The sequence below is a fragment of the Thamnophis sirtalis genome, unplaced genomic scaffold (genome assembly GCF_051295495.1).
Source record: "Thamnophis sirtalis isolate CommonGarterSnake01/CBP01778 unplaced genomic scaffold, rThaSir2_p1.2 scaffold_2, whole genome shotgun sequence".
Classification (NCBI taxonomy): domain Eukaryota; kingdom Metazoa; phylum Chordata; class Lepidosauria; order Squamata; family Natricidae; genus Thamnophis; species Thamnophis sirtalis.
The window spans coordinates 71,159,548-71,185,135 of NW_028261382.1; the positions used below are offsets into that span (position 1 = coordinate 71,159,548).

The following is a 25,588-nucleotide window of genomic DNA, read 5'->3' on the forward strand; positions in this document are numbered from 1 at the left end:
TTAGCCTAAGGAGCCATGGTGGTGCAGTGGTTGCAATGCAGTACTGCAGGTTAACACACTCCTCACTCCAGGAGTTCGATCCTGACTGGCTTAAAATTGACTCAGCCTTCCGTCCTTCTGAGGTTGTTCAAATGAGGACCCAGATTGTTGAGATCAAGAGGCTGACTCTGTAAACCGCTTAGAGAGGGCTGGAAAGCACTGTGTATATAAGTCTAAGTGTTATTGCTATCTTCCTTCCTTCCTTCCTTCCTTCCTTCCTTCCTTCCTTCCTTCCTTCCTTCCTTCCTTCCTTTCCTCTTAGAATACAGCATTGAAGGCTGACTCTGCCCACTGCCAGGAGTTTGATCCTGAGCAGCTTAAGGTTGACTCCACTTTCCATCCTTCCAAGGCCAGTCAAATGAGGAGCCAGATTGTTGGGGGCAAGAGGCTGACTCTGTAAACCGCTTAGAGGGGGCTGGAAAGCACTGTGAAGCGGATATTGCTATTTTTAATGAAGAGAAGAATTAGGGCTGACATGATAACTGTCTTCTGTTATAGTACTTGAGGGGCTATCGCAAAGAAGAGGGAATTGACTTTTTCCTCCAAAGCACCAGAGAGGAGGACCAGAAGCAATGGGTGGAAGCTCATTAAGGGACATCCAACCTGGAATGAAGGAGAAATTTCCCGACAGTGCAAACAATTAAACCCCTCAAACAAGCTGGCTTCCAGGAGTCGTGGGTGCTCCATCTCTAGAGGTTTTCAAGAAATAATTGGGCGGCCCTTTGTCCATCATGAGATAGAAGTTATCTGGCCCTTTGATTCTATGATGTGGCAGTCATGATTGTGGATACCCCTCTGTGCAACCAGTGCACCCAGCAAAGCAGTGATGATCCAATTCCAATCAAACTGGGGAGAAACCGTTGGGTTAAGTCTTTGTTTTCCCAGAACGGTTAAAACCTCTTGAAGAGTTCCAGGACAATGTGCGTCATCCCACCTTAGTTTATTGTCCTATTTCTCAACTTTTCCAACTTTGAAGACACGTGGACACGGAACACATTGTACTATCACATGTATTTCCTGCCTGTAAACAAACCATCATTTCAGAAGCACCTTAAAACAAAGCATTAACAAGAACCATCTAACCCAGGGGTGTCCAAACTTGGGAACTTTAAGACTTGTGAACTTCAACCCCCATCATGCTGGCTGGGGAATTCTAGGAGTTGAAGACCAGAAGTCTTAAAGTTCCCAAGTTTGGACACCCCTAATCTAACCAGAAAGCCTCCCTTTTATTAACTTCTGACTGTCACTGTTGGAAAATGTTGTTTTGTAAGGCACTCGAGCTTTCTGAGCAACTACTCTATGTTTACGTGCTGGAATAACAGAATAAATAAGCTTGAGGACCATGTAATTGGAACAGGGAACCAGCCGCTGGCCACTGGGAGCCTCAGGCAACCTCTGTGCTCTCTGGCCTCAGCCCTTTTGTCCTGATCCAGAGGTGTCTGGTATGTGTGGTACATGTAGTCCTCAACTTATGGCCACAATTGAGCCTCAAATTCCTGTTGCTAAGGGAGCTTTGCCCCATTTGCCACAGTTGTGGAGTGAATCACTGCAGTTATTCAGTTAGTAACATGAATCTGGCTCCCCCCCCCATGGATTTTGCTTACCAGAAGTTGGCCAAAGAAGATCACATGACCCCAAGACTCTGCAACCGTCATAAACATGAACCACTTGCCAAGCATCCCAATTTTGATCACCCGTTGTCCATGGGGGAATGCCCCAACAGTGGTGGGAAAAGCGGTTGTTAAGTAAGACTAGCACATTAACAGACTCCCATCCTGTGACTACCACCACATCTTGAGTGTTTTGAGCTCCTGCCAACACTCCCACTTTGGACTTACTTTCTGATTGGCTCCCCTTGCAGGGTCACCCTAAGAAGTCCCTATTTACCATTTGCTGTTCATGCTGGCATAGTTTAGGGCAGGGGTGGGCAACCTAAGGCTCTGGAGCCACATGTAGCTCTTTCATCCCTCTGCTGCGGCTCCCTGTTGCCAGTCAGTTCCACAATTGATAGGGCTTTTGTTTAGGACAGGTAGAGAAAAAAGGATGCTGCGCTAGGAGGAGGCTCTATGGTGGGGGCAAGGGACTTCTGGTTGGCTCCAGAATTGAGCGGGCGGCTTCTGATTAGGACCTTTGTGTTTAAGGTTGCCGCCCCCTGGTTTAGGGTCACCAACCTTTCGAATCACAGGGAACACTAAATTCATAATTTTAAATCCCGCGGACCACTAATATGATCTGCCTAATGACTGGCTGGGTGGGCGTGGCTAGGTGGTCATGTGGCTGGGTGGGCCAACGCGATATCACTCACATTGAGGGGCGCCTCGCCAACTTCTCCTCACCCCTCCCCTCCCAGCCCCTTGTTGCCTGCCCGCCCAGGCTCCTTAGGGCCCCAACAGGAAGCAGTTGTTGGAGCTAAGCAGCCACCATGAGAAAGAGTTGGCAAAACAGCTCAATTCATATTGGATCTGACCAAGAAGGAGGCTCAGCACAAGAACCTCACTGAGGACTAGGAGCATGGGCTTTCTAAGCAGAGGGAAGACCTGCAGGAGTGCAAGGCCAGGGACCGGCGCCTGGAGGCTCAGCGGGCTGAGATGGTCAGCCAGTTCCAGGCCATGATGTGGTCCCACTGGAACGAGGCCCTCTGGCTCTTCGCCATCAGTGCCATTTCCCTCCAGCCTTTGCCCAAAGCCCCCCACCAGGAGGCCAAAACAGACCCCAAGTTGTAATTTCTGCTCTCCTATGCCCCTCACAAAAAGACCCTGAAGGGGGAGACTCTCTGCAGCAACACAAGCGTTCATTGCACGTATCCATCCCAGGGGCCGTAGTTTGAAGACCCCTGATTTAGTGCAGTGTAAAAAATTTTCTGCAAACCACCAAAAGTTTCTTGTGGACCACCAGTGGTCCATGGATCATCACTTGGTGACCGCTGGTTTAGGAGGCAACCCAGCGAGAGAGAATTACCTGGTCCTCACCTGATCCTTTTCCAGGGACCGTGAAGATCGAAGTGCGCAAACAAAATGCTTTATGAAAACAGAGGCTCCACAACAGCAAAACTTCAAAGGAAATGTGACGAAGGATCAAAGCACTCACCTCGCTGTCTTCCATCGGGGGTGGTGGGGGCTCTTTAATAATCTGAAAAGGATGGAAATAAACACAAAATGCTATGTTATGTTTGTTCTGACTGAGGCTTCCCAAGAGCATGAAGCAAGCTCCTTGTCCTGACAAAAACCCCTTTTATTAATTGATTGCGAATTCTGCTCATTCACATCCAGCAAAGTCTTTCGAGGGAGGATTTAAAATCACAGACCTTCTCTGGCTTGGAGAGCTGCCAGGCTGAGATCTGCAAAACTTGGCAAGGAGCCTCGGAGAGTCAGGAACCAATGAAGCAAACTAATTGTCTCCTGCAAACTCCACTCCCCTTTCGCTCCTCTTTTATTTCCTCTGGGAGGGGCCATTCATTGTCCACCTGTGGCCTTACTCCCAAGTCGAACCCTGTTCTTTAGCTGTTCCCTTCATCTGGCAAATCTGCGCATGCGCACACTGGGAACAGGCTCCAGCTGTTCTTCTGCCTCACCGATGTCTGACTCCAAAGGCAGCTGATAACTGGCATACAGCCCTGGCCCCCTCTCTGCCTCCGACACAGAGCCCTCATCGAGCCTTCCCCAGACTCCAGGACTGGCTCATCTTCCTCGTCAACCTTCTCACTGTCCGAATCTGCTGCCAGCTCTGCTGGTGGGCCACAACAATGTTCGCTTTTAGGACCCATCCTAAGAAGATGCCATTATAAACTACTTCTAAACATTTTCTATCTCCATTTAAAACCATAGCCCTCACCTACAGATCTGGCAGGTTGGCTTCTGAGGAGCTAGTGAAAAATCTGAACCTGTGAACCGAAAACATCATTATTTAACCCTCCCCAGCCCTGATAGAAAGAACTTCATAGCAAATGTCTATGGAGATCCTCATCCATCCAGGTCCTGGTTGTCCCAAAAGGTTTTTTTTCAAGAGGCAACTGGACTTTCTGGTTTTTCTTTTGCTTCTCATCCAAGAAGCTTCTTTAGCTCTGACTAGATGGTGGGGAATGGAAAGGTGTGGGAGAAGGATATGACATCATCAACAGAGGAGAAGGATATGACATCATCTATCTCCAGTCTACAATAGTCCTTTCAGCTGTTCCAAGAAGGCTCCACACACATTTGCATCACTCAGGAGACCCTGACAACATAGATAAACGTCCAAGTGGCCTCAACAGCTCTCCAAAAGGATGCAAATGGCCAGCTGTCTGCAAGGAATAGAAATCCTTCCATTCCCCACCATCATCTATCAGAGCTGAAGAAGCTCCTTGGAGGAGAAGTGAAACATCTTCACAGGAAAATCAGAAAGACCAGTTGCCTCTTGAAAAAGCGCCTTTGGGACAACTTCATCGCAAACAGAAAAAGTGGCATCTTCTCAGCTTTCTTCCCTAGCTTCTCATTTATGTCTGGGGTGCCCAGCCTTAAGACCTGTGGACTTCAGATTCTAGAATTCGACTGAATTAGGTGATTGCACAACCCATCAGCAGTTATTCATCATACATGAGATATATGTGTTTTCCGGGCTACACAGCTGTGAACATCATACAGTGGCGAAAGCTGCTTCATTCATCCCTAGCTTACAGATCCCAGTTGGCTAATATTTGGAAGCAGACTGCAGGGGTTAATTTGACCTGATCCAGTGAGGCTTGGAGTCTCTCTGCTTCCCAGGACAGCTTTTTTTTTTTAAAAAAAAAAATATTTTAAACACTTAAACACATCAACAAAAACAAACATACAACTTACAAACAACACCGGAACTAAACGTTCCTTCTCACAACACTTACCCATCAGTGCATCTTTACAGTTATTGTTTCCCCTCCTGCACATTTTACACCTTGTTTCTTACTCCTTTGCTTAATTGGTTATGTTTAGCTGTTTATATCAGACTGTTGTATTACCTTTGTTGTATGTACTATATATTTTTCTCCTGTTAGTGTATCCTAAATTATCTTTCCTACCCCCCGATCTGATCGCTATGTTCTAATTCTTCTAATAGACATTAATTTTACATTTCCCAATTTCTTAATTCTTATTCCTACCATCTCACCATTTATACCAGCTTTTGTCATCAGATGACTAAATATCGAGGCCTTTATCTCCAGTGAAAGCATTCCCACATACTTCAGAACCATCTAACATACCAGCTTCCTTCCACACGAGAACTGGGGAAATCTCATTAACATCAATGGTGTCGCAGTAGGGAAGATGCCCAGGGAGTCACCCTCATGGGGGTGACAGCCACTGACTTGACTTTGCAATCCACTCCACCCACTTTAATGGGTGTACAATCACAAGATGCACATTACAAGGGGTGGGGAGTGGATCGCGACTGATGTGAACTCCACATACGCACAAATAGAGCTCTGTTTAATGAGAAACATATCCTTCTCCCAGTCATCCTTGCTCAGCTGAATCAGAGAATGCAACCAAGCAATTCCCATTCTCTCCCTTTTTATTATTATTATTATTCCCTTCCTTCCTGTCCAAAGGCATGTCAGCGGAGGGACCATTACTAATTAGAAATTCTAACAAGGCCAAAACTGGGGGGGGGGGGGGGGAGAATTGTCTTGCTTCATCAGAGGCACTTACTTAGCTAAAATCCATTTGAAACTCAGCCTAGCTGGGACACACGTCTTCCCCACCTAGGAAAATTTTCTAGTAAATTATCGGCTAATGCAGAGGTCTTCAAACTTGGCAACTTGAAGACTTCTGGGAGTTGAGGTCCACAAATCTTCAAGTTGCCAAGTTTGAAGACCTCTGATCTAAGTGGAGAGATGGTAGAGGAAGGGATTACAAGAGAGTAAATTATGCTGCCTGGAGAATTCTGGGAGTTGAAGTCCACAAGTCTTTAAGTTGTCAAGTTTGGGGACCCCTGGGCTAATGTGTTAATCCACCACAAGCAATTCACTCCAATAATTTCTCATACTTTTCATTGCATTTGTGCACTTATTTTTAAAATTCAGGGAGGAAGTGCCCCAATAGGATTGAAAAATAATGCCAGGCATTATCTCCCTGGATGGAAAGTGATTGTCAAAGGACTGTTAACCCCATTATTATTTTCTCCAGACTGATGGGAAAATTTGCATGCTGTATCTTGAAAGGTTCTGGTTTTCTTCCCCAGCTTCATTCAATATTCCTCACGCTTCTTCCTACTTTTCCTGCCTTAAAGGCTGGAATGCAAACCCCAGATTTTCAAGATTCTTCCATCCACATGATTTCCTGTGAGATGTTTTCTCTCTGGAATAATTTCACTTTCTTTCCATAACGCTTTTTAGAACCGGGTGACATGGCTCTGACTTGCTTTTAAACTTTTGAGAGAAGATTGCTGAATGTGGCCTTCAGGATAGAGAAATATAACAGCTAAAAAGTCCCAGGAATAGAGGTCTGGTAGAAAGTGCAGTTATTTGAAAATTAGCTGCATTGCATAGTCAGGTTGCAATGCAGCTGCCTTTTGGCCTTGCGGGATGAGACTGGACACAAACAAGGCCTTTGTGTATTGTGTGTATTGCAATTGTGGGGCAGTTTTTGGTTTGCCTCTCTTGATCCTCACCCGAATGTCTTATGATTCCAGCTCCACTGATTTTTTTTTCTAAACAAGAGACCTGCATGTTTTTCTTGGATCTACTTCATTATGATATGATGACGAGAAGAGAAGGCAGAATAGAACAGAATGAGACTAGGCTAGATTAGACTAGAGAACAGAATAGATCCTATTTGATTGTTGCTTGTATATGAAAGACAGGTCTATATACCAACCAAATGACCCATTGGGGTCCCCATATCAAAACAGCTTACCCAGTGGTGAGATTCAGTTTGGTGAACTGGTTGTTGGAAGAAATCATGAGGGCAGAGAACCGGTTTTTAAATTATCCCACCACTGAACTTATTTTATGTGCGGCCAGAGCCGGAAAATAGCATTTAACACAGCGCAGTACTTAAACCAAATGGTTCGGTTGAGCTCTGCATATGTGGGATTGATTGGGGTAGATTGCAGGGGTGACACCGAAATATAATTTTATCATATTTTATCTATATCTTAAACTACTGTATTCTAATCCAATTTCATTGTAGACTGTATTTTATTCCAATTCCATTTTAAATCGTATTTTATTCCAATTCCATTTTAAATCGTATTTTATTCCAATTCCATTTTAAATTGTATTTTATCAAATTCCATTTTATATTGCTTTTATCAAATGATAGTAATAATTTGTTTCTGGAACTTTGCACTTTGATGCGGCCCAAGGGCTAATCAATAAAGACTCAATGTTTTTAACGAGAAGAGAAGAGAATGCAGAATAGAACAGAATGAGGCTAGACTAGAATGTAGAATCAAATCAAATAGAATAGAATTGAGAGAGGGGAAAATGCCAACAATAGCAGAAGTCCTCCTGGAGAACAGAACTGCTTACAAATGAGCCTACTCTGGGTAAGCTGTAATTCCTGTGAAAGAATCGTGTTGATCGTACGGGCATGTTTTGGATACCACCATGGGAGTGCTCGTTTCTGGCTGTAGGGTTGGTCTTTCATGGTTAGCTGCCTTCAATTGTTTCTGTCTTCTTCAGCTTCCTATGGTCTGGAGAAAGCAGATCTAGAACCAATAGATCTAGCACCCCTTGGGCCGAGCACAATTGTGCAATGGCAGGCTGAATAAACTCACATCAATGCAAAAGTTGAAGTCTCATGGAATCCTAAACCCCATACATTCCCAGAAGTCTCACTTCTGCAGGAAACACAGACCCACAGCATCCATATTTTTAGATGACCTCATCTGACAAACTAGCGCAGCCGAAAGGGAGGATGTCTTCCTCCTTACAAAAACTATTCATCGTAAGCAGCCTTGTGGCTTTCTCTGGGAGTGATTTTCTCCTCTTTTGACGCAGAAGACCAGCCAAAGGGAGAATGGGTTCCAGGGACTTACCACAGTACAGCAAAGTGGCCAGAACCACCAGAGAAGAGCCAGAGCCAAGAGAATGAAGAGGATCAGCAAGATGATTGCCAGGATGGTCCCGTCAGACTGTAAAGGAAGCATCACAGTTAAGTCAGGGTGGAACAGGACTGAGGTCGCCTCTTCAGTCTGCCAACCTTTGCCCCAATTTTGGGTCACCTGCAACGCTCACTAGAGTTGAAATTGTTAAGTGAGTAAACCTGGTTGTTAAGCAAACCTTGCTTCTCCATTGACTTTGGTCAACAGAAGGTCACCAAAGGGGATCACATGATCCTGGGACTAACACGACTGTCATAAGTATATGCCAGTTGCCAAGCGTCTCAATTTTGATCACATGGCCATGGTGCATCCTTATTTCACAAATAAGTACTGTATTTTTCGGGGTATAACACGCACCTTCCCCACCTAAAAGAGGGTGAAAATTTGGGTGCGTCTTATGTACTGAATGTAGCCCCACCCACCCACCGGCTCCCACCCTTTGGCCTCTGCCTCCCAGCAATTTATCTCCTTGCAGCAAATGGGGAAAATGGGGCGTGCGGAGGCTGCAATATGCTATAGCAATCCCTGCAGCCTGAAACAGCTGATGATCGGGAGGCCTATGCTGAAATTGAAAGTGAAACTTCCTGTTTGCTCCAAGAGGCAAATTGCTGGGAGGTAGAGGCAGATTTTATTTTTTCTTTATTTTTTCTTAATCAGGCTAGGGAGGTGTCAATAACTATAAATGCCTATAGAATGTTCAAATTATTAGAACTATTTTTTAAAGACCGCTTTATTATTATTCTAAACAGCTTAACAAAATGAAGAAGCTTTTTAAAATAAATGCTTGATCTGAAGAGGCTCAGTGCTATTGTATCTTCTTTTACATAGCAGAGAATACTTCCAGAAAGCCACATCAATTTTAACAGCATGTGTACAAGAATAGTCTGAAATGGAACACTACAAACTGTGTATATTGTCTGTATTGTTTGCTGCAAGGAGGTAAATTGCTGGGAGGCAGAGGCTGATTTCCCCCCCCCCCCCGTCCCCTTGTTTCCTCCCCAAAAGCTAGGTGCGTCTTAAACTTCGGAGCGTCTTATACTGTGAAAAATATGGTAACTACAAATTGTTGCATTACTAGGGGTGGCCTTCAAAAATTTTAGCAGGGGGTTCTCTGTCTGGTTGCTGGGTGGGCGTGACTATGGTGGGTGTGGCCTAGTCACCTCCTGCACCACGACGGTGTGTGTGTGTTTTTGCCCTCCCCGGGCTCCTGAGGCTTTCCTTGAGCTTCCGGGAGGGCGAAAACAGCCTCCCCAGGCTCTGGAGCCCCTCTGGAGGCCCAAACTTCTGGTAGGCCCCTTTTTCACCCTCCCCGAGGCTCCGTGCTTGCCCTGCACTTACCTGCATCCAAAATGGGCCACGTGGGGACTCCTGGGAGGAATGGGGCAGGATGGGAGGGGCCAGCCAGGAGTGGGATTTGGGGGTTCTCCGAACTGCACAGAATCTTAGCTAGAGGTTATCCCAAACCCCTGCAAACCCCCAGCAGCCCAGCCCTGTTACCCCCAGGATGCAACCAAATTGCTCCTCGGGGGGGTAACTACCCCCAGTGGAAAAACTCTTAGTTTAGAGGATCACCAACAGAGCTGCAATGGCACAAACTGCTTTGGTCAAGTCAGGATATATAGAATAGAATAACAGAGTTGGAAGGGACCTTAGAGGTCTTCTAGTCCAACCCCCTGCCTAGGCAGGAAACCCTATACCATTTCAGACAAATGGCTATCCAACATCTTCTTAAAGACTTTCAGTGTTGGAGTATTCACAACTTCTGGAGGCAAGTTGTTCCACTGATTAATTGTTTTAACTGTCAGGAAATTTCTCCTCAGTTCTAAGTTGCTTCTCTCCTTGATTAGTTTCCACCCATTGCTGATTGGGGATGATATGATTTTAATTTGGAGTAGAGAAAGTGTGTATCACAGATCTCCTTCCCAACCCGGAAAACTACGGCTTGCACTAATCCAACAATCGCTGGATGGAATATAAATGTTAATAGATCGGAATATAGTGGACTGTGGACCAGTTCAGCAGGAGAGCCGCCTCCTCTTCCAGAGGTTTTCCCGTCATTAAAAGGCCCCAAAAATGGATTATTTCACTTTGCTTCCCAATGCCATCTCAAGTACAGACTATGCATTTCCCCAAACCAGCTAATATTTCTGAATCATTCCTGACTGATGTCATCAGGATTTGGAGATCAGCTAGCAAGCAAAAATTAGGCCTGGCACGACTTTCAGGCTTTGGTTTTATACAACCAGACTGTTAAAATAACAAAAATGACCCACGGATAGGTTACAGCGGCTGCCCGGCCAGCCCTGGCACGCCAGAGGATGGGTTGGTTGATGAGAGAAAGGCTCCAGCGTGCATGTGGGTGTTGATTATTCAGTGCTCAGGATCTGGAAGTGGAGTTGAGTGGTTGTACCGCCAGACTTCAGCACCACATGGATGTGATAAAAAGTCTTGGGTGCCCAACTCTCACTTCTCAGGCTTTGTGGCTGAGGAAAACCCACCCAGAGCTCCAGAGCATTTGGAGGGCCCCACCTTGAGGGAATCCACATTAAAGGATGGTTAGAAAATGGAAACCAGCCAGAATGGAAGGACGCTGCCAGTCCTCTCTAGAATTGCAACTGGAGAACTTCTGACTTTCCAGCTGAAGAGCCTTCTGGCTGGAGAGTGAATTGGATTGTCCGCATACAAAGGTTAACAGAATAACAGAGTTGGAAAGGACCTTGGAGGTCTTCTAGTCTAACCTTCCAACTTAAGCAGGAGGCCCTATACCATTCAAGACAAATGGCTGTCCTGTCTCTTCTTAAAAGCCTCCCACGATGGAGCCTCCACAACTTCTGGAGGCAAATTTTTCCACTGATTAATGGTTCTCATTGTCAGGAAATTTCTCCTTCATTCCAGGTTGCTTCTCTCCTTGGTTAGTTTCCACCAATTGCTTCTTGTTCTACGTACAGGTGCTTTGGAGAATAATTTGACCTCCTCCTCTTTGTGGCAGCCCCTCAAATATTGGAACACTGCTAACATGTCACCCCAAGGATGAAGAGATGGTTTTCCCAGCAGGCCAGAGACCCCCCTCCAAGGCACTACGGAGCCCACCAAGGGGTCGGTCCAATTGTTGTCCTCAGGGGTATCATTATGCTGTGTCAACCATGAGAGATAGGGAAGGGCTTTGGACTATGCAGGTAGTTCTCACTTAGTGACTTCTTCCTCAGCAACCATTTGAAGTTACAACAATGCTCAACAAGATGACATGCCCGGTCCTTGAAGTTGTGGCTGTCGCAGTGTCCCCACCATCACAGGATCACGACTGGGGCACTTGGGCAACCGGCAGACAGTTCCAATGGTCACAGCTTCCCACAGTCACATCACCCCCACTTGGCCAGCTTCACTGCCAGCTTCCAATAAGTCAAGTCAATGAGGAAACCAGCCACCCCCTGATGTTCTGCTTAACGACTGCACAGGATTCCTTAACAACCACAACCTGAACTGTCATTGTACGCTGAAGATTGCATTTAATTTTGTTGTACAAGGTGCAATGGCAATAAAGTAAAGTAAAATACATTAGACTAGACTAGACTAAACTAAGTCCTTCTTTTCTCTAGACTGGACTAGAATAGACAAACCCAATTCCTGTAACAGTTCCTTACATGTTTTAGCCTCAATCTCTCTCATCTCTTTTGTAGCTCTTTTCTGTAGTCTTTCCAGAGTCTCAACATTATTTTTTATAATATGGTGACCAAAACTGGATTCAGTGTTCTAAGTGTGGTTGTCTATCTACATGATGTTCCACCATGAAACCTCTGTTCCTTCTCTCTGTGTTTCCCCACGGGAGACCCTTAGGGCACCCCAATCCTTGTGGTATTGACATAACATTGTGCTGGGATAGACATGATAGACTTTCTTGGCTGGCTAACAAAAATCCATAGTCACAGTGATGAAGAGTGAGAATGTTCATTGATTGCCGTAGATGTTCCACACATCTTGGAAGATACAGAGACCACCCCAACAGTCTATAAAGGATGACTCAGGGCTGATCTGGATAGAAGAACTCCCTCCAGAAATGCCTGCCATAAAGCTTAGACGTCATGGCTCAAGGATGGGTTAAATCAGAAAAGCAGATTAGTTTCTGAACCAAAAAAGACTTGGCAAAAAAGAAGTCCCAAACCATGAAACAATATGAGAAGGAGATAAAGCCATCTTTGCATCTCAGCGTCATTCTGATGTAAACTATAAGTGGAAAGGAGGCAAAATCACTGTGCTAGAAGCCATGGGAGAAGCTTCCAGGCCACCTGTTCTCAATCTGAAGATGCCGTTTGGCACAACAACCCAACAGGACAGGAACGGACTTCAACGGATGGTTAAGACCGAAGAAAGAACAAGTGCAACCAGCCTGCCTTCCGCTGAGGACCTGTAGATTGCGTGGGTCAGAAGGAGGACTGAGAAGACATCTGCAGGCCTCTCACATCCTGGACACAAACTGCTTCAACTCCTTTCCTCAGGATGACACTATAGGGCATTGCATGCCAGGGCAACTAAACACAGGGACAGTTTTTCCCCGTGTGCCATCACTCTGCTGAAAAACTAATTCTCCCAATTCTGTCTAATGTTTATGTGTGTTTACCATTTAGTATGGCTATAGTTATTATTTATTCTTACTATTATCTTCTTTACTCCCCCTTTTATCATCATCATCATCATCATCATCATCATCATCATCATCATCATCTGGTTAATCTTTGGTGAGATTCATAGCCTTTGGGGCTGGTTGGTAGCTCAACAGCTCGATTCCTAACCAAGAACCTAGGAATTGTTAAGGTAACGTCGAAAGATATAAGTTGTTCCAAGTAGGGTGGTTCTTTTGTAGAATCATGTTCAAGTCCAATAAATTTAGAATTTCCAAATAGCAAGGTAGCCCTTTAGGTATTTCTCCAAGGGCTCCAATTATAATTGGGACAACACATGATTTGTTTTTCCACAGCCGCTCAACTTCAATTTGCAAGTCCCGGTACTTTGTGATTTTTTCTTGCTGCTTATCTTCAATTTGTGCATCACCAGGTATTGCTATGTCAATGAACCAAACTTTTTTCTTTTCAACTATTGTTATATCAGGTGTGTTGTGGGCCAAGTGCCTGTCAGTCTGGATTCTGAAGTTCCACAAGATCTTGACTTTCTCATTCTCTAGAACCTTCTCAATCTGATGTTCCCAATGGTTTTTGCTGTACACAAATCCAAACTTCTGGCACAATTTCCAGTTTCCATCTTAGCAATGCGGTCATGCCGTTGTAGGTAGTCAGTTTGTGAAATTTTGAAATTTTGCTGCATCCACTGATCATCATCATCATCATCATCATCATCATCATCATCATCATCATCTACTTTATTTATCAAATATGAAACAGCCAACTGAACATTCAAAAATGTATCACAAATGTTATTGACTGGTATTATTATTGTTGTTGTTATTGTTATTATTGTCATTATCCTTAGCATTATTTTCTTGCTTTGTATGTACATTGAGTGCTTTTGTACTAGAGACAAATTCCTTGTGTGTCTTAATTATTCTTTGTTGAACGATTTCATTTCCAAGAGGAAAATGAGTTAAATACAATTATAAAAAAGGCCATTTAAGTTCAGTCCTTCAGCATCTCTTCAGTATGTTATGCTTATGTCTTTAGGCATTTGTTGTCCTAAGCGCATCGCTTTCTGCAGTAGAAAAATGTCTCCTTATCCTTGTTTAATGTTCTTTTCTCTAGGCTAAAATGTATGTAATTTCTTTTCTTTTGGTTGATTTATCCCCCCTGTAGGTCTCCTTAAATTGTTTCCACCCTAGGAATGTTCTTCTTGAACCCTCTGGTGCCCAAACTAAACAAAGTGGAGACTCCAAACGAGAAATAATGCCCCAGTCCAATTCTTTGCACAATTCTCCACGCTCGGAGCCAGAAGAGATGCAAAGTTAATGCCGTTCTCAAATCACAAATTCAGACTGTAACCCAGGAGGGGAGCCAGAGAATTGTTTTCAATTAAAGGCATAACAAAACAGCAGTAGAACACATTAACTCTAGCTTAAAAAAATAGTTTGTTAATGAACGACTTTAATCTTGTTGCCATTGAATGCTAAGTTTCAAAGCATTCTCTACCACTGACTACTTAGTCCATTATTTTTAGAACATTTTGGGGGGGAATTGTCAGAAACGACCCCACTGTGATACTGTACCACATTTCTTATGGAGCAACGTTGCTCCAATTGCCAGATGTTTGAAAGTGACTCTGCACAGCTGAAAAAAATAACAATTGCTGATCATTCCCATCATTGGCGTGATGCTTGCTCTTACGTGCTATCAGCGGTCTTCAAAAAACCTTGGCAACTATAGGATTGGAGGACTTCAAATCCAGAATTCCTTAACCAGCATGGCTGGCAGAGGAATCCTGGGAATTGAAGTCCACAAAGGGTAAAGTTGCCAAGGTTGAACACCCCTGCAGTCTCTACTGCTACCTCTAGCATCTTCCAATCATCCTTTCGGCCAAAAAAAAAATCACAGCAGTGAAGTCAGGGTTTCTATCACTTCCATGTGGCTGAAGACCTCAGAAGTCATTAGAGGAGACATGACTCCAAAGCAATTTTTGCCAGAATGGTAGCGAGATGAGCTCAAAAAATTTCCAAATTAGAACCTGCCAAGGTCCTCTGAGCATTCCCCTCCCCCTGTGTTTGGAGGTCTTCTTCTCCAATCCCTGCCCAACGTGGAAGTCCTTATGCCATCCTAGACAAATGTTATCCAGTCCACTCCTGAAAATCTCCAGGAATGGAACACCCACAACTTCTAAAGGCAAGCTGTTTCATTGGTTAATGAATGAATTCCTCAATGTCAGGAAATTTCTCCTTAGTTCCTGGTTGGATCTCTCATTAACACATTTCCACCCATTGCTCCTTGTCCTGTCCTCTGGTGTTTTGGAGAACACGTTGATTCCTCATCTCTGTGACCCCTCTTCAAGTACTGGAAGACAGTTATCATGTCCTCCCAAACCTTCTCTTCATTAGAGCTAGATATACCTAGTTCCCTTAACCATACATTGTATGATTTATAATAACATAATACTATAATAACAGAGTTGGAAGGGACCTTGGAGGTCTTCTAGTCCACCCCCCTGCCTAGGTAGGAAACCCTGTACCGTTTCAGACAAATGGTTATCCAATATCTTCTTAAAGACTTTCAGTGTTGGAGCACTCACAACTTCTGGAGGCAAGTTGTTCCACTGGTTAATTGTTCTAACTGTCAGGAAATTTCTCCTTAGTTCTAAGTTGCTTCTCTTGATTAGTTTCCACTCATTGCTTCTTGTTCTACCCTCAGGTGCTTTGGAGAATAGCTTGACTCCCTTTTCTTTGGGGCAGCCCCTGAGATATCGGAAGACTGCTATCGTGTCACCTGAGTCCTTCTTTTCATTAAACTAGACATACCCAGTTTCTGCAACCGTTCTTCATATGTTTTAGCCTCCAGTCCCCTGATCATCGTTGTTGCTCTTCTCTGCACTCTTTCTAGAGTCTCCACATCCTTTTTATATCATGGTGACCAAAACTGGATGCCATATTCCAAGTGTGGCCTTACCAAGGCATTATAAAGTGGTATTAACATTGCACGTAATCTGAAGACCTCTTATCAGCTTTATTGCTCTTCTCTGCACTCTTTCATCTAGAGAGTGGTATCCATCCTTGCCCTGATGAACAAATGTCATTTGTACATTTTGTTCATTCACAACACATTTCTAGCTACTCCTGCTGCTGCACCGATTCCCAAGCTAGGAAATGAGCCAACATTGAGAACGTGAAGATGACCAGGCTGAGCCCGAGGGAGGGGTCAAGTACATCATCAGTCTCGAGTCTCTTCATGTCCACAGGAGATCTAAGTCCAGCCCACCTTGAATTCCCTTGACTCTTATCTACCGCCAACTCACTTTGACTATTAGTAAATCAGATTCTTGTAGACAGCATTAGAATACAATAAACGTATCTTCATTTCAACTGCCTGGACTCCTGATTTCCTACACTTGACTGAACACCAAGTATGGATTAGTGCAACAGCAATCCAAGAAGACCAACAGGTGCATGCAGAAACCCGAAGCCAGCTCGGTTGCTGTTTGTCTGGCTCTGGTTGCTACCAAGATATGCGCAAACTAACTACAGAGGTAAAGGTGGGTTGGCCCTAAAGGCATGGAGGATTTATGTCTATCCTTTCCAACTCAATGGAAAGTTGGAAAGGAACAATGTGAAAGGACTCTGGACTTTCTCAGTCTGCCTCTCGGTGGAATAACTCTGGAAATTTCACAGAACAGGATTAAAAATTCATTGCCATGGAAGAAAGACAGGCTGTGTATTCCAGGAAAAAAATGACTCCAGTGGATAGCAATAGCACTTAGAGTTATATACCACTTCATAGTGCTTCTCTAAGCGATTTACAGAGTCAGTTTGTTGCCCCCAACAATCGGGGTCCTCATTTTACCAACCTTGGAAGGATGGAAGGCCGAGTCAACTTTGAGCCCCATCAGGATCGAACTCCAGAGTCAACTGACTCACACTTTCACCTACATCCTGCTTCACTCACAGCTTGAAAAAGAAAATGGAAGGGGTGTGTGGAATGGACTGCAAAGATGGGGGGCAATGATATCCAAGCATCATCATCGGTCCCCGTGAGACATTGCTCCCACCTCAAGGACACCCCAAGCAGGTGCCCCAGCATGTCTGGCTGGTTCCTTAAACAAAATGAACAGAAGTGATTGGTGGACGTAATGGGCTATCGGAGGCCCATGGGAAAGGGGGAAAGAACTATGCTTGCTTTTGTGCAGGAAGCTCAGAGCTGGTTTTGCTTCTTCTGTGCCAATGTGGTTTATTCGGTTAAACTTTTATACTCTTGGTAAAATAATGTCCCAGGAGTTTCTTTTTCTGGATTCTCCAACTGGACAGTTGACATTCAGGCAGTGTGCAGAGTTAGCCTGCAATACTGCATTCTAACCAGCAGGGCTCCCAGTTGGAAGAGGCAACTGGATAGTAGATCCAAATGTGGCTCTCTGTTCTGTGCTTCTCTCTTGCTCACTCCCACACCCAAATCATCCGTCTTGGTCATGCAAGGAGAGCAGAGTTTATATATCAGGTCCCTTAGATCTCTATCGGGACGCTGCCATTCTGGTGGGGAGGGGGCCCTGGATGCCCCTTTACAACCTCTTTCCTGTTTCTGGTCTTCCTGTCACTTTGATGTACCTGCTTGGGAGAGGGAGGGGGCGGGATTGGTCTGGGGCCACCTGTTTTGTCTCAGCTCCAAAAGAATGGCCAGAAGTGGCACCTGAGAACAGCTTCTTAGCCCCTCCCCAGCTCAAGTTTCTCACAGCAACTTTGCACCTGTGGATTGGCTCGACTAGGACGGGACGTAGGGGAGGGGCTTCTGCAACATTTAACCTAACGGTTCTGAGTGGGAACTTCAGATCCTGCCTCGCTTTCCTTGTTCCAACTTTCTCTCAGTAAAAGTTCCTTTTGAAATAGTGCCTATTTCAAGAGTTCTGCTTTCTTGAGGAGACAGGGAAGTCAAGCCCTTAGAGCTGTGGTGGCAAACCTATGGCACGCATGGCACGCGAGCTGTCGCCCAGCTAAGCTCCATTGTGCATGCACACGTGCCTCCCACTGGCCAGCTGATTTTAGTGTCTCTACTGCCCATGTGCTGGGGGAGAGGTGTATGCTGGAGATGCATTGGCTTCCCCTGCACCCCGTTTCTGGTCCCAGGAGGCTTCAGGGAGGCCTGTTAGGCCCAAAACGGGGCACAGAGGGGTTGTGTGCACATGTGCAGGGGGTGGAGAGAGCGCAGGGGGTTTTGCACCACATTGCATTATGGGTGTAGGCACACACGTGCGCGCTGTCACGTACCTGCGCACACTTTTGGCACACGACGACAAAAAAGTTAGCCATCACTTCCTTAGAGCAGGCCTCCTAGCCACCCTTCCATTCCCAGTGCATACATACCTACAAGCAAACACAAGTAACACAAACCTCTGCACACTGACACCGTCCGTCATTAAATTGCACCAAAGATGCTTCCTATGATAAAGGTTGGGATTAGCTGGAGGAAGGCAAGGAACATTTCTGGACAAGGGGGGCATTTAGAATTTGGAGAGGATTACAGGTACTCTCCCCAGTCACCTGAGTAGCTTTGCTGAGCAGCCCCAGCAAATCATGAGGGAGGTGAGGGGGCTTCCAGCCATTCTTCCCCCTTTACTACTTCCGAACCTACCAGCTTAATTTTGCCTTTTTTCTAAGCAAGTGAGCACAACTCCTCAAAGGCAGCATGGGAAATAAATATAATGCTGGAAGTCAGAAGCAACATTTTTTAAGAACAAAAAACCAAGTTTCATTATGAATATTTTTGAAAATTAAAGTCAGGTGGGCAGGGAATCTGTTGGGCATCAAGAGAGCTGCCTACTACAACATCTGCTCTAAATTCCTTGCCTAAATATATATTTTTGGCTCAAGTATAACTTTTGCCAATCTAGCAATTCGAAAGCATGTAAAAAGTGCAAGTAGAAAAATAGGAATCACCTTTGGTGGGAAGGTAATAGCGTTCCGTGCGTTGAGTCATGCTGGTCACATGACCACGGAGACGTCTTCGGACAGCCTGGTTGGTTAAAAAAACAAACAAACCAAACCAGAGAAATCTGTAGATATTGGAACTCAAGCCTGGTCTCAAATATAGTTCACTTTCCAGAGAATTTAAAAGGGCCAAAAGCCTCACTTATCTAGCAGGTTTCCAGCTGGAGGAACAATGGGAAAAAAAACAATTTTGGCATACCAGAGAATATAAATTCACTTTCTTTATGAGGCATTTTGTAGCAGCTTTCTCGATGTCTGTAAAAACAGGACAGACTCCAAGAGCGTTTTTGTATTTTTACTGTAATAAATGTAGTTTTAAGCAAAATGTCTATATTAAAGATGTATACTCTACAGAAACGCTGATGTCATCGGCACGAGGGAAATTTGCTTATAACCTCCCACAAAGAGCACTTGTTTCTACCCAACCTGAAGGATGTGAGTGGAGCCGTGGTGGGTTCCTTTCTCCATCGCTACCAGTACGGTGCTCACGGGGCCACACGTCCTTTCGCGCGCACGTGCTGCGCATGCATGCGCACTCCCTGCGATGCCCAGCTGCTTGTTGGAGCTCGCACAGGTGCACAATGGCTGGTTGCTTTAAAAACCGATATAGAAAGTGGGCGAGCCAAACAAGCCACCGTACTGATAAGCTGTCAGCTGCTCTTGGCTACTATCGGTACGGCTGTACCAGGCCATACCGGCCAAAGCCCACCACTAGAGTGAAGTGGATGGGATACAAAAGCCAAGTTTGCAACTCTGGCTTTTTTTCAGATGCATTGGACACTTTCGGAGTCTCCCTCCCCACCCCTGTGGATGTGCTTCTCTCTCTCATTATGTATCCATCAAGGATAAATACTACAGGGTCACTGCAGCAGCAGCCAAAAAAGCTAATACAATCCTTGGTTGTATAAATAGGCATAGAATCAAAATCACGCGCAGTATTAGTACCGCTTTATAAATCTTTAGTAAGGCCACATCTGGAATTCTGCATTCAGTTTTGATCACCACATTACAAAAAAAAAGATGTTGAGATTTTGGAAAAAGCGCAGAGAAGAGCAACTAAGTCGATTAAAGGCCTGGAAGTTAAACATATGAAGAACGGCTGCAGTATTTTGGTTTGGCTTGTATAGAGAAAAGAAGGAGTAGGGGGTGACACGATAGCAGTGTTCCGATATTTGAGGGGCTGCCACAAAGAAGAGGGGGTCAACTTATTTTCCAAAGCACCAGAAGGCAACAGATGGCAGCTAATCCAGGTGAGAAGCAACCTAGAACTAAGGAGAAACTTCCTGACAATGAGAACCATTAACCATGGAACAGAAGTTGCCTTCAGAGGTTGTGGGTGCTCCATCACTGGAGGTTGTTAAGAAGAGACTGGACAGCCATTTGTCTGAAATGATATAGGGTCTCCTGCTTGAGCAGGGGGTTGGACTAGAAGACCTCCAAGGTCCCTTCCAGCTCTATTCTGATTGATTGAGAAGTATGAATATAACCTTGAAGAAGGAATTAAGAAGGAACTTAAATCCCATAAGATCATAACCCGTTCATTTTCCCAAACTCCCTCAACTTAATGGTCTTAATAGTTTTTACTATATTCAAATCCAAACTTCTGGCAAAGTTTCCTATCAATACATTTGATAAATTTGGTAACTCGGCTTATACTGTAGTCACCCTGTGAAATGTTGCTGTCCCCACTGATCATATTGTTAATAATTGTATCCTTTTCGTTACAAAGGTGGCATTTACTGTTGCTTCTTACATGTTTAATTTTTGCCTTCATGAAAATAGTTGGCAGCTAAAAATAAAACCTTTCTTTTCATTCTTTTTTTAAAAAAAACACTCCCAATCTTAAACATGTGGTTTGATGAAGGTCTTTGCATTAAGGTTATGGAAAGTGGCTTCCCAGGTTGGTCAGAGGTGGGTGGCTGCCTGTTCGCACTGGCTCTGCCGAACTGGTTGTGGAAATTGAGACCGGGTCACCGAATTGGTAGGGACGGCAGGCTGGCCATGCCCTTGAGCCGGTTCCCCAGTCACCCATGCTGTTGCCAGAATGTTTTTTAGTCATTTTATAATGTTCTGCGCATGCAAAGAACAATTTACAGGCAACTGTGCATGGGCAAGCAATGCGCAGAGAGCTTCCACAACTGAGGGTGTGTGTGTGTGTGTGTCTCCCTCACCTTTGTCCAACACCTGTTGTATTTTCCCACCTGGGAAGAAAAATGGTTTGGGAAGGGGGACTACTGTGTTTCCTCAAAAATAAGACTTATAAGCCTTATTTTCTTTTGACCCCTGAAATAAGTGCTTGGCCTTATTTTTGGGCAGGTCTTATTATTTTTGAGGTGCAGGAGGAGGTGAGCGTGGTCACCTCATGGCTGCTGCGGTGTTGCTATATTTTCAGGGTGGGCTTATTTTCGGGGGATGGCTTGTTTTGTTGCATGCACTCAAAAGCCCGATTGGGCTTATTATCCGGAGAGCTCTTATATTTGGGGAAACAGGGTAGTCCAAAGTCACCCAGGAAATTTGAGGAGGGGATGCTGACAAATCTTGGTCTTCCTATTCCTGGCCCAGTCTTTTCCCTCTGCACGACTCCTTCAATCTGTCATTCACACATACACCTGCAACCTACATTCTAAAAAGTCAAGGAACTGCAGATTTAAGTACAGTATAAGCTCAAGGGGGCCTTATAACAGCATTATGCTTGCCATTTTTGTTGGTTGAGTTGAGAGAGAATACAACTTGGGCCTCCCTGTCCCTTCTCCAGTAGGCCAACCTTGGTCTCACCTGTATGCCACTTTCTATGTGTGTGTACAGTTATGGATGGGCAGATAGAGATTGTATGTATGTATTTATGTATGTATGTATGTATGTATGTGTGTGTGTGTGTATGTATATATATATTTTCATGTGAAATATATATGTGTGTGTGTGTGTGTGTGTGTGTCACAACCCCTGGTAAGCCCCAATTATGGAAGGAAGCTAACTGCTTCCAACATCTGTCAATTGGCTTGTCACACGAGTCCATCACGACAGAAACCCAATATTTTTACTGTTGCCTTTGTTATATTTGTGTTTTTATTTGTGCTGATAAATAAATAAAGGAGACTAGTATAGATCTATTTCAAGCTATTTAGCTCTCATCAGTTAGCCATGTAACTATATATATAGTTACAACCCCCAGTATGCCCAAATATGGGAGGAAGATCACTACTTCCATTCTCTGTCCATCGGCTCGTCACAAGAGACCATCCAGACAGAAACCCAATATTTTTACTGTTGCCTTTGTTACATTTTGTATTTGTGCTGATAAATAAATAAAGGGAGACTAGTATAGATCTATTTCAAGCTATTTAGCTCTCATCAGCTAGCCATACCCTTACTGGGATTCGAACCTGCGCTGTATTGCATCTTAGGCAGATGTGTTAAACATTAAGCCACAGAGTTCGACTCCTTATCAGCCAGGGTGATAGGTATCTATTTAGAGTTACAACCCCCGGTATGCCCAAATATGTATGACACGCATATATATATATGACACACAGCCAGTAATAAATCATAACTTTTTAATGTAAATCCTTAGTAAATCTAAGGGAGATAGGAAGAGCAATCTCTTCAAGACAAGATCCTGGAGCATCGTTCCAGCTCAGGGACTGCGCATGATCTGCACACCAAATCTCCAACCTCCGTCTCCCAGCCTCTCCTCAGCCTCACTCCGAAAAACTGGTGGGTGGTTTGTTCTGATTGGATACCATCTTCCTTTCTTCAGTTCCTTGAAATATGACATTAACTAGCCTGATTTTTGATGCACGGAGAGAAGAAGGCTCGGAACTGCAAAACCCTGGAGTGGATTTAAGAAAATTCCCCCCCTTCCATCTGAACAACAGTTTTCCTTTCAAGAGGAACTTCCATGTGTGCCAAAAAGATTTTCATGTGAAATGTGAGCATCTCCTCAAGAGCTGCTTTTCATCTGGGCCTTGGCAGGGAGAGGAAGAGCTGACTCCTTCCTCTTCCTCCTCCTCCTCCCAGGTCAAGAACTGAGCCTGCAAATTCGTGCAATTAACAGCTTCGTTCCCCCTTCTGATCCTCCTGTGACTCTTTCTCCAGCTGCAGCAGACAGCTCCTCCGGCGAGGGGATATCAGTAGCAGGATTTGGGGTGACTTTGGGCTTACAAGTGACCCAACCTGGGCTCTGGAGTAGAAGAGACATTTCAACCTCTTTTGCCAAGCCAAATGTGCACACTATGGCTGCTTCTATTCCCCATATCCTTTATCCTGTGTTGAGTCCCTTGGAAACCTATGGCTGAATGTCTCTATTTGTTTTAAGGCACCAGGTTCTCTTTTCAACAAACAGCAAACTCCATTCCGCTCCTCTCTCTGCCTTGCCTTAAGACAATAACAGTATAACAGAGTTGGAAGGGATTGTTCTGACCCAGGCTTCCCGAAAGCATGAAGCAGACTCCTGGTCCTGACAAAAACCCCTTTTATTAATTGACTGTGAATTCTGCTCCTTCACATCCAGCAAAGTCTTTCAAGGGAGGATTTGCAGTCACAGACCTTCTCTGGCTCGAAGAGCTGCCAGGCCAATCTCTGCAAAACTTGGCAAGGAGCCTTGCAGAGTCACAAATCAATTAAGTGAAGTAATTGTCTCCTGCAAACTCCACTCTCCTTTTGCTCCTCTGTTATTTCCTCTGGTATCATTCACCCATGGCCTTACTCCCAAGCCGACCTATGTTATTTAGCTGTTCCCTTCGTCTGGCAACTCTGTGCATGTGTACACTGGGAACAAGCTCCAGCTGTTCCTCTGCCTCACTGATGTCTGACTCTGAAGGCAGCTGATAACTGGCATATGGCTCTGGCCCCCTCTCTGCCTCCGACACAGAGCCTTCATCTGAGCCTTCCCCAGACTCCAGGACTGGCCCATCTTCCTCTCCAACCTCCTCATTGTCTGAATCTGTTGCCAGCTCCTCTGGCCACTGGCGGGCCACAACAGGGGTCTTGAAGGCTCTTCTAGTCCAACTCCCTGCTCAAGCAGGAGACTCTCTACCAGGAGTTTCCAACTTTGGCAATGTTAAAACCTGTGCACTTCAACTCCTAGAAGACTGGCTGGCTGAGGAATTCTGGGAGTTGAAGTCTACAGATATCAGATAACAGATTAACAGATTAATTGAGTTAGAAGGGACCTTGTAGGTCATCTAGTCCAACCCCCAGCTCAAGCAGGAGACCCTATACCATTTCTGACAGATGGCAGTCCAGCCTCTTCTTGAAAGCCTCCAGGGATGAAGCTCCCACAACTTCCGAAGGCAACTTCTGTTCCATGGGTTGTTTGTTCTCACTGTCAGAAAATTCCTCATTTCTAGGTTGAATCACTCCTTGGCCAGTTTCCATCCATTGCTCCTTCTCTGGCCTTCAGGGGCTTTGGAGAATAGCACCCCTGCCCTACATCCTTCTGGACAAACGGCTGTTCAGTCTCTTCTTAAAAACCACCAGTGATGGAGCACCCACAAATCCCAAAGACAAGCCGTTCCACTGATTAATTGTTGACTTTAAGGGAACCATAATGGAAAGCTGGAAGCCGAAATATGTCCCAGAAACCCAGCTGGATTCTTGTTCAGGGCACCTCCCACAGAATGATCCTCTCCCAAAGCCAGGGGTCTCTTTGCCAAGGGTGTAAAATGATGCTGAGACCTCGCAGCTTCACGATTGGCCAGGGATTTTGCTCTGAGCCAGCCCACCTGTCCGATTCAAGCAAGCCTGGGCTTCATTACTAGCTGGAAATGGGACGATTTTGGGGAATGTTCCCTCATGTGGGCTTTCACATCAGCTGCATGTCCTCTCCTGGAGATCTTTGGCTTCAAAAGGCACAGAAAAGAAAGTGGCAAGTTGACAGTTCCCTGGGCTGCCCAAAGAGATCCTTTAGGGATTCAGGATGGATTTCTTTTCTTCCCAAATCTCCTTCATCCGATGGTGCCAGAGGATACTTGGAGCCAAAGGCAACTGGCAAAGTTCTGAAAAACCTTTTGGCTTCTGCTGATGCTTCTGTTTATTTAGGCCCAGCACTGTTTACATATGAACAGAATTGCCAACCTCCAAGGATAAATGCTGTACAACCTGCTGCAGGAAATTAAGAATATATGTTCTGAAATAGAACCCCTGGAGCCATTTCATCCTAAGGTCTTCTTTACACGTGAATCCGTACTGGAGATTGAAAGTCCACCACCTGCCTCACCCAAAAACCTTGACAGTATCATGGTTGGACTCCATCCTCTCAGGATGGGGGATGAATCACAGCCATAAACTGATGTCATTTGCCAGGATCCGAACCTCATTGATGGACATGCTATCTTCATGTAGTTAGTCTCTTCTCGAATCTGGAAACCTATTTAATCACAACAGAATTATCTGTTGTGGAATATTTAGCAGACTTGAGGTCCAGCACCCTCAAGTTCCTAATAACCCACATGTCAGGTTTCCTAAAAATGCCCTAATTGGTTCATGAGTATCGAGCCAAGTTTCAGTACAAAACTAGTCATTTATTAGGAGCATCATCATAGGCAAGATCTTTCTGCAGTCAGGTCTAAACTTTGTTTGAGTTATAGCTGAACTTTACCCCTGTTCCTTCCCTCTCCTCAGTCTGTGTCATAAATCACATTCCCCAATGAGGTGCACCCCTCCCAAGCCTGCAGCAGTAATCTGAGAGCCCGACTTCAGCCGGCAGTATGCCTGGAATGCGCTTTCCCCTCCCCTTCTGTCACTATGGCAATGTTAGGAGTTCCACAACTTCCTCTTATGCCAGTACCTCAAACCTTGGCAGCTTGAAGATCCGTGGACTTCAACTCTCAGATAGTTCCAGGGCGCCAAAGTTGAGAAATGCTGCCCTATGGC

General features: G+C 44.9%; 1 protein-coding gene across 1 annotated transcript in view; it reads right to left on the minus strand.

The window, feature by feature from the left end:
• The window catches only part of ANTXR1 (ANTXR cell adhesion molecule 1), a 132,698-nt gene that overhangs the window by 24,231 nt on the left and 82,879 nt on the right, over positions 1-25,588 (minus strand). Inside the window, exons 13-14 of the mRNA XM_087706052.1 lie at positions 8,032-8,127; positions 3,127-3,168 (exon numbers count right to left, since the gene is read on the minus strand). Coding sequence (XP_087562178.1) covers positions 3,127-3,168; positions 8,032-8,127 — 138 coding nt within the window. The remainder of the gene's footprint in view (positions 1-3,126; positions 3,169-8,031; positions 8,128-25,588) is intronic.